Genomic DNA, 9,594 nt, shown 5'->3' on the forward strand with positions numbered 1-9,594 from the left:
ATGTGGACAAACACTCCAAGCGCTGTGTGTGTTTCCTGCAGCTTCATCCTCTCAATCTCGGCCTGCTGACCCCACGGTTGTGCGGCTGGAGGCGGACACATTCCTCTGTCCTCCCCCCGGACGCTGTGAGAGAGGAGGCGGAGCTGCTGCTGCTTTAATTAGTGAAGAAGGAGCAGCAGGAGGAGCAGAGGAGCGGACGGTTCGGATTGTTACGCAGCAGACTGACGGAGCTGTGTGTGCGTGTGTGTATTCGTGTATCCGGTGACAGTTTGGAGGTGTGCGGACAGCGGTGACCGGTTCGGAGCGTGCGCAGTGAGGACCACCTGCTGCTGGTCACCGAGCGGGCCAGGGCGCGCGGGGACGGAATGCGGGTTTCACGCACGGAGCACGCGCAGTTCCTGAGCGCTCCGTGCTGTGTGCGTGCAGCGAGCATGTTGCCATGGTGCCCCGGGCTCAGATGAGCGGCACGCGGAGGAGCTCCGGTCGGGATGGCTCGCGAGGACGCGGTGAGGTGTCTGCGCTGCCTGCTGTACGCGCTCAACCTGCTGTTCTGGGTGAGAGGAGCGGGCACGCGCACGACTACAAGAGTGTAATTGCCCTTTAATGATCAGCGTGTTTGAGTCATTATACTAAAGCAGTCAAACAATGCAGTATTTTACTGCAGTAACTGTAGGTACTATGTCTAGTGGTAGTTGTTTGTATGAAGTACTGTGTTTAGTGGTAGTTCTGTGTACAGAGTACTGCGTTTAGTGGTAGTTCTGTGTACAGAGTACTGCTTTTAGTGGTAGTTCTGTGTACAGAGTACTGTGTTTAGTGGTAGTTCTGTGTACAGAATATTGTGTTTAGTGGTAGTTCTGTGTACAGGGACAGGCGGCGCTGGGGTGAAGCAGGCCGGGTGTTCCTCGCTGCCTGCTTCACATTCTCAGATGTTATTATAGGCAGCAGAAACATATCCATGTGTTTATTTCTGTGTGTCCAGCTGATGTCAGCATGTGTGCTGGGAGTGGCGGTGTGGATCCGTGACTCTCTCAACACCGTCCTCACCCTGACGGCCCACACCAGGTGAGTCTGACCTGGCTTGCAGCTCAGGTATCAGAGCCAACCAGGTGACAGCACCTGAAAGTTTTAATCATCTTTATCTGACACACCTTGTCTCTGATAGATGATCCAGATGTGAACTAAACAGCTGCTTTGTGAAGCTCGGAGCATGGAGGCTAATTCGTGTGTGTGTGTGTGTGTGTGTGTGTGTGTGTGTGTATGTATGCAGGTTGGAGGAAGCTGCCGTCCTCACGTACTCTCCAGCTGTTCACCCCGTCATTGTTGCCGTGTGCTGCTTTCTCATCATCGTGGCAATGGTGGGGTACTGCGGCACGCTCAGGTGTGACCTGCTGCTGCTCTCCTGGGTACGAATGCTCACATCACACACTTCAGAAAGGATTTTTACTTTAACCAAAGGCGACATTTATCTCAGATTTTACAATCAGAAGCAGGAAGTCCATGTCCTGGATTCAGCTGACATTTAACAAGAAACAGTTTCTGAGTGCTCTGACACATTTGGAAAAGCACAGATGAAGTCTCTGTTTTGAATCAGCCAGCAGAGGAAACATTTTTAGCTGCTCTGACTGTTGGTCAGTGTGTTACCTGTATGTTAGCATGACTGTTGGTCAGTGTGTGTTGGCGTGACTGTTGATCAGTGTGTTAGCTATGACAGGTCTACACTGAGACTGATATCATGACACAAGCACCCGCGGCTCCCACCTTCCTGTGGCGGGGTTAAGGTTCAGTGGCATTTTGCGTACACAGTGAAGTGGGAACATCAGAAACCTGGAGCTGATGTCTCTGAACCTGAAGCCCTATGAGCACTGAGGCAGACTCACCTGAGCTTCATCATAATGACACACTCCTCAGGTAGACTGATCTCTTATCAACTGGTTCTGCTGCAGCCTATCAGTGCATCATCTGCTCACCAGCTGCTAAACAAGGTGAAGAGGTCAGCCTCCACCTCCACACGCTCCACCCGCCTCACACACCTCCATATGGGAGGATTGAGCTCAGTCCAGAGTCCACCACTGTCAGCAGGTGTGCAGGTGTATGATGTCTCACACACACAGCCTACTCTGGACTCTCAGGTAGAGCCCACAGAGGTCACACTGTCCACCTAACTGTGTGTTTGAGCTACACCACCTGTTTTCTGTGCTCTGATTAGGCGGGACCAGGTGTTGGGTGCCCCATTGTTCCCAACAGGTGATAAGATTGTCTCCGAAAGATGAGCTGCTGAGAGGAGCTTCAGTCTGCTACAGGGACTGCCCCAGGGCATGATGGGAACCCGCTCAGCCAGTTCCAACACACACACACACCTCAGTTAGCTGGGGGATTACATAACAGTAGAAGTCTCTCATGTTTGTGAGTGAGTAGGTTATTCAGGTGGACAAGAAGATAAAACCAGCTTCAGACATCACACATTACTGTGCTGCTCAGGGTTAAGAGCTGCAGACACCTCGGGGCTGTCACTGAGGGAGAGGACGAGGTCAGCTTCATGCCTTTTTGACAGAAAGGTTTTAGGTTGATTATCAGACTAAACTCGTCTCCGCCTGTGTTTCAGTACTTCGGCAGTCTGTTGGTGATCTTCTGTGTGGAGCTGGCCAGTGCTGTGTGGACCTACGAGGAGGTGAGAACATTGAAGCTTTGAATCCCTGAACATGTCATGTAGTCAGACGTGAATGTGTTTAACCAACAAACCATCAGAGCAGGTAAAATTATAATCGTGATTCATAACTGAGCCTCTGTTCATGTGAAATTCTGCAGCTTTTTCTCACTGACTGATCGTGATAGTAACGAGTTTGTCAGTACGGAGTTACGGCGGTGTCGCACACATGCAAGTGTTTCCGTCCTAAACGGATCATTTCTCGCCTCATGCACCGGCTGGACTCCAGTCTCTAATAATAATCAGGAATCTCAGACTTGTCCGGCTCCTCTTTCAGCGCTGCCGCGACACGCCCGTCACCTCACACCCACCTGCAAAGTACTCAAATACATCTACTCCAGTACTGCAGGGTACATTACCTGCAGTAGTTTGTAGTTTCAGTGAGTGTCAGACTCACGCTAACAATAACAAAATAAATATTGGAGGCTTGCTCCTCTGGGAGAGCTCAGAGAGCCTTGAGTAGCGCTTTCTGACTCATTTCTTACAGCCTGAGCTTTTCCTGCTGATTTCTCAAAGTTCTCAAAGTTTCAGGTGATCTCCAAACATTTTCAAATGAGCCAATCAGATTTTAGGGGTGACAGAATATGTTCTTTCGTTTGTTGTTTATAAAGTTTCATTTTGAATGCTGTCTTTGAAGCACAGCAGTTTGAGCCTGGCTTTGAACTCTGACCTCAGGCTCAGTTTATCTCTGCATTAGCTGCCTGCAGGGGGTTGTGGGTATTGTAGTAGTGAAGGTTTTACTTTTTTCTTTATCAGTCGAGCAGACACTCACACATGGACCTCAGGTTGGTCCCTGTTTGGGGGGTTGCAGTAAAAACCTGAAGTCCTGAGTGTGTGAGGCCTGTGGGTTTGTCATGTGGAAAGTGGCTGGAATTTTTGCAGTACAGAGGAGGAGGAAGGTAAAATCAGAACGAAACAAAAGCCAAAACAGTGCAGAAGAACTGGACAAAGGACACGAGTAGACTGAGATGATAAATACCGGAGGTAATGAGGCTAGCAGAAGGAACAGCTGGCAGTAATCACAGGACGAGGCAGGGGAAGTAAATACAAAGCACAGCTGACAACAGACTACCAAAGATAAAATGAGTAAACAGGCGACAGACTCACACATTTCACAAAAGTGAAATAGCTCAGACAGCGGGGTACACATAGGAATAAACTACACAACAACCAGTGTTGGGAAGGTTACATGTAAAATCTATTCCAGTACAAATTACAGAATATAGGCCCAAAATGTAGCTTGTAACGTATTTTGTTAAGTTACTCAATGTAACGTATTCTGAATACCTTAGATTACTTGATATATTGTCATGCTTTTTAAAACTACATGAATGAAGGATACTTGCCACTGAGCTAACATTCTTAGCTGGCGTTAGCTGAGGTTCGTTCAGACTGTTAGACTTGATGGATAGCATTAGCAACCTGGTAGCTGCAAATAATCATGTGCAGCTCTGAAAGCAATAGCAACTAGATTTTTAAATCTTAGTATAAAATGAGTAACAGTAGGGTGGAGATTAGATAAGGCTGCACTTTTTGCAGGGATCTTGTGTAGAAAACTATTTCTGTATGACTATGTTTTCTTTCTGTCTGCTTTCAGAACTGCACATGATTATTAGCATCTAGCAAGTTATAATGCAGCCTTCAGTAAATTAATAAATCACACAGCAATAGTGCATCGAAGATACTGAAGTGGCACATAACCCAGGTAGCTACCGCATCTAAAACAAGGTAGTTGCAGTAGGCTAAGGTTAGTTTTTAAAAAAGAACTTACTTCCGGATGTTTCTTTAGGTTGGAGGCGGAGTCTTTTCACACTGAGAGTAGCTTGGTTGGTGGCAAATAGAGTTTGCATTGCTCGGTCAGATTTCGCCCATCCCTTTCGTCTTTAAATGTGACGTGGTGTCGGAATTTCAAAGTAAGAAATGCATTTTGCCCATGCACTGCTGGCTGTGTTTGTGTAAGTGACACCACCAACATTAACAGGACGCTTACATTAGAGCCTCTTAGAGCCTCCTTTCCTGCAATGCGTTTAATTACCAAAATTAGAGAGTGGATAAAGAGGGGATAGCCTAACATATGAAACAACGTAACTGTATTCTAATCATTACCTATATAAACGGTAACTGTAATGGAATACAGTTACTCATATTTTGTATTTTGATATGTAACACCAGTACAGGCATTCCGATACACCCCAACACTGACAACAACCAAACTCTAGCTTGCTCAGCACAGCGGTGAACCACACTGATCCAACTGACAACCAACAGAACATTAAATACTGTTTCAAAGACCACCACAAAGCCTGGGTCCAAACCCAGAATGACCAGCTGACGTATGTTCATATGTTATGAAAGGAGCGTGATGGAGAATACACCGCAGCTCTGTTTCCTTCATCCTGAACCTGAACTTCAGTTTCCTGTTTTTGACCAATCAGGAGCCACGGGTGTGTGACTCATGTTTCTCCATGGGGAACAAGCTGTAATGTTTCCAGCAGTGAGCTACACCCATTTAAGATCTTATTTTTACTTTTGTTTCACTGTAATTGACATGGTGTGTGTGTATGCGTGTGTGTGTGCATGTGTGTGTGCGTAGCCCTCAGTGCAGCGCTCTGACATGATCAGCCTGAAGTCTCGAATGCCAAACTACGGTCTGCAGCGTTACCAGTGGCTCACACACACCTGGAACAGCTTTCAGACTGAGGTAACACACACTCACACACACACACACACACGCGTGCGCGCGCACACACACACACACACACACACACACACACACACACACACACACACGGTGTGGTCAGGTGACCTGTGTACTCACAGATGTTTCTTCACCTGGCCTCAGTTTAAATGCTGCGGTGTCATCTACTTCACTGATTGGCTGGAGATGACTGAGATGGAGTGGCCACCTGACTCCTGCTGTTCCAATCAGTATCCAGGCTGCGCTCGCCATGCCCACTACCACGACCTTAGCGACCTCCACCAAGAGGTGAGCCACAGCGGCTTCTCACTGGACAGAAACATCAGAGGACACGCCCTCTGATGACCCAGCTGCTCTTAAATCCTCCTCCTCTTACATGTGTGTTGTGTGTTTGTTTTAGGGCTGCGGTCCAAAGATCTACACCTTCATCCGTGGGACGAAGCAGTTGCAGGTGTTGCGTTTCCTGGGCGTGTCCATCGGTGTGGCTCAGATCATCGCCATGGCGCTCACTCTCACACTCCTCTGGGCGCTTTATTATGGACGGAAGTCTCCAGAGCCGGACATGCCCACACTGCCGCCACCGGATGACCCCGACCCTGACACAGCAGCACATGCAGCCTCGGCGGACGCTTTAAAGTCGGGCTGCAGCCGCTCAAATAAAGGCTGCACCAACATGGCTGCCACCACACCGAAACAGCAGTTTGAGATGGAGCGACTTCACGCTGCCGCCTAAAAAGCTTCGTCCGGCTTGTCCAACACCAGACAACCTTTACTCAGTGAGAACACGAGCACCGGCAGCTTCAGAGCAAAGCCACACCCCCCGATGACCTCCTGACATCGCTGCAGCTCCAATCATCACAGAACAAAATGCGTGTCAGCGCGTGCCTGTAGCTGATAGAGAGGACTCATCATCAGTTTTATGTTAAAATTTAAGTCCTGAAGTTAAACTCTGGACTTCCTGTTTAAATAAGGCAGGTCATGTGCTTTTTCTACAGGAAAACAGGAAAATAATCTTTTATTTTTACAGTCTTGCTCTATCACATCCTCTAAACCGCACCACTGGATTATTGTTGATATCAGATGTACATGTGTGCAGCCTCTCAGCTTCCAGTTGGTCAGAGTGAAGGCGTTCCCACTCTTACAGTCTGACAGCTGATCTGATGGTGATGGGTGTAGCTGCTGCTCTGTTCGTGCTTCTCTCTGTGAACTGTGAGTCATCTGAAGAACAGACTGTAAACTGAGGATGGACAGAATGGTGACTTACTGCAGGTCTGGAGGAGACAAGTGAGACAGGTGAGGAAGAGAGGAGGCTGTTCCTGTCAGACATCGTGAACTCTAAAGGAGCTGATTTTGTTCTTCGGGATGATGAAGTCAGAGAACATGTTAGAGAACAGACTTCCTCCTGTTTGGACTCCCCGCCTCTAATGAGACCAAACATATGGACACAGCCGGCTGGAGACGGACTCCAGATATTTTCCTGACAGCTGTGTCAGGAGCCACTGGAACATTAGATGACTTTTGAATTGGATTATTTATGGAGCTCTCTGAGAGACTGTACACCCACAGGAAGTGTGAGAGTCTGTGCATGCTGTTGGATATTTATTGTTTGTTATTACAGCGTTTTCACTGGAATAAAACGAAATATTAAAGCTGTTTGAGACGGACGGCTTCTCCTCTGCACTTTAATGGCTCCTTACTGTAACAGCTGGGACTAAAGTGACCTCCCTGCTTTGTTCTGATACTCATGTGAGAGCATCTGTGGACGACCCAACTCTCACAAACTGTTTGCTGTGATGATATTTCAGATTATTGAGATGGGGCGATGTGGGAGGAGCTTCTGGATTTGGAGTGAAACCTGTGACATTCCTGCAGCTGCTGGGAGAAAGCGGAGACGGTAACACGGATACAGGGCGTCAGCTGCTTGCAGTGAAAAGCTCTCAGACCGGCTCACTTTACTCGCCACGTCTATTTTTATATCACACGGCTTATCGTACACTCATCTGATCATTGTGTAGTTTCACAGCATTTCACGTATTACACAGTCCTCTGAGACTCTCTCTGATCGAACACCGCTCTCAGATCAAAACCACGTCAAACTCGTGTTTCCTTGTGTTTGATGAGTCGTGTGATTCAGCGTGCGACAAACTGAACTTCATCTTTGTCTGAGCTTTTTACTCACAAACCTACGCACCTGAACCCAAGCCTGTCCCTTCAAACAGAGACAAGACCGGCTCATAAATCATTCTGTCTGTCCTGTGGCCCTGTGGGTTATATTCAGTGTGTTTCACAACCTGCTGTGAGGCTGTGGATAGGCTAGCATTTGTGTCAGTGTGGTCACATGACCAAGTGTGAAAGGCACATCTGGAGAGCTGTTCCTTTCACACTTAGTCATGTGACAACACTGACATGATGGCCATGACCATGGAGCTCTTCATATCTGGAGCTTGAGTCAGCACATTTATGGATATATGACAGCAGAAGCATCCCGACCCCACACAGGGGTTGCTCTGAGGGGCAGGCAGTACTATCAGCAGTGCAGTGTGAAGACTCAGAAATGCGTCAGTTCCTGTTTTAAACCGTACACGTGCACACACGCATCACTCAGTGTTTGTATAAAAGAACACGCTCACAGAGACGTCTGTCATCTTTTATCATTTTCTGTGTTTAGTCCTCAGTGAAGAGCTCCTCAAGGTGTTCAGGCCAAAAGAGTCTCCCAGCATCCCGAGTACGTTTTTAAAGGTTCCAGGGGCACCACGGGATGCATAGCAATATCTGCTCTTATTTTAGATTCTATGTTTAGTTTAATATGGGGCCATGTGCCACCTGTGCGTAAGAGAGTTTTGTGATTTTCAATATTACTGAATAAACAACTGGTTGGTCTGAACCTCAGGAAGCCTCCAGCTGCTGCTGGCCATCACAGTAACGACTGACTGTGAGTTCCAGGGGAACAGGATCTGCTGCGGTGGAGCAGCTGATGCTCATAGAGGAGCAGTTGTTCCAGTGGTGGCTGGTTTGCAGCTGCAGACAGTCTGAAGCTGGTATAAAAGTGATGTGGTGCTGAATCCAACCATCACCTGCTCTGTACCTGTCCATCGCACACCCACCTGTTTAACCTGCACTCATCTGCCTTGTATAGTCATGGTTACTTTGAATAACACTAAATTATATTTCATTTTTTTTAAGATGTTCCATATTAAGAATGGAACTCTGGCAGCACATAATTCACACCTGAATTATGTTTATTATTCAAACATAATTCAGGTGTGACGCAGTAACTCAGCTCAGCTTCAGATGTAGAACAGCAGCAGTGGAAACACTGGGACTCAGAGGCCAGGCCCTGAAGTCTAACACAGTGTGCGTGGTAGGATCGGATAGTTGCACTTCCAGCACTGATGTTACTGATATGGCAGAAACAGGATGTCACAGAAATGACCTTTCCCAGCTGTCCATGTTTGGGAGTCGTTCCCAGACCTCCCACAGCTGGACATATTCTGGATTCCTGCTCTCTGACTCTGCATGGGAGTATAGTGTCACATGATCTCTGGAGCCATGTGTTTACATACAGTCTGTATGCAGCGCTCACACTGTTAGTGTTCGTGCTTCATTTATGTATTTATTCAACCCCAGTTCCAAACAGCTGGGATGCTGTCTGTTTGTATTTCTGTCTAAATCATAAATACAAACAGAATGTGATGGTTTTCAAACCTCATGAGCTCATTTTATTCACAACACAGAAACATCACACGTTTAAACTGAGAAAAGGAACCATTTTAATTAAAATATTAGCTTGTGTAGAATCTCATGGCAGCGACATGGCAGTGAAGTAGGACGGGACTATGTTTCCTCTCTAACATCAGTCTGTGATGGTTTGTCAGCTGAGGAGAGCACCTCTTCTGGTCTGATGGAGCCTTTCCAGATGTGCCAGCTGCCAGCCTCATAGGCACTGATGATGGAGCCATGATGGTGCACACATGAACCTGCATGTGTGGAAGGCACGGTGAACTGAGTTGCACAAAGAGATTTCTCCAGATGTTCTGAATCTTGTGATGTTGTCATGTAGTGTTGTTGAGGATGTTCACAGTGAGAAACATTATTCTGAAAATGTTCCATAGATTTTTTTCGTACATGTGTGAACCTCTGCCTCTCCAAAACGCCCTTTAGACCGAGTCGTGTTACAGACCTGCTGCCAACT

At 47.3% G+C, this 9,594-nt stretch overlaps 1 protein-coding gene across 2 annotated transcripts; it reads left to right on the forward strand.

Moving 5' to 3' along the window:
- Positions 1-28: 28 nt before the first annotated feature.
- Positions 29-7,051, forward strand: tspan12 (tetraspanin 12). 2 transcript variants are annotated; one of them, XM_085251382.1, is made up of 7 exons: positions 29-589; positions 980-1,062; positions 1,268-1,403; positions 2,603-2,668; positions 5,298-5,405; positions 5,547-5,690; positions 5,803-7,051. In XM_085251382.1, exons 1-7 carry the CDS (start codon positions 440-442, stop codon positions 6,133-6,135), a joined length of 1,020 nt encoding a protein of 339 aa, XP_085107508.1. In that variant the 5' UTR covers positions 29-439; the 3' UTR covers positions 6,136-7,051. The 2 variants fall into 2 exon arrangements, with proteins under 2 accessions (XP_085107508.1, XP_085107509.1); XM_085251383.1 differs by having other exon boundaries at positions 33-554.
- Positions 7,052-9,594: the final 2,543 nt, after the last annotated feature.

The sequence above is a fragment of the Mchenga conophoros genome, linkage group LG17 (genome assembly GCF_057382185.1).
Source record: "Mchenga conophoros isolate Kocher_MC1m ecotype Shallow Benthic linkage group LG17, M_conophoros_male_GT1.1, whole genome shotgun sequence".
Classification (NCBI taxonomy): domain Eukaryota; kingdom Metazoa; phylum Chordata; class Actinopteri; order Cichliformes; family Cichlidae; genus Mchenga; species Mchenga conophoros.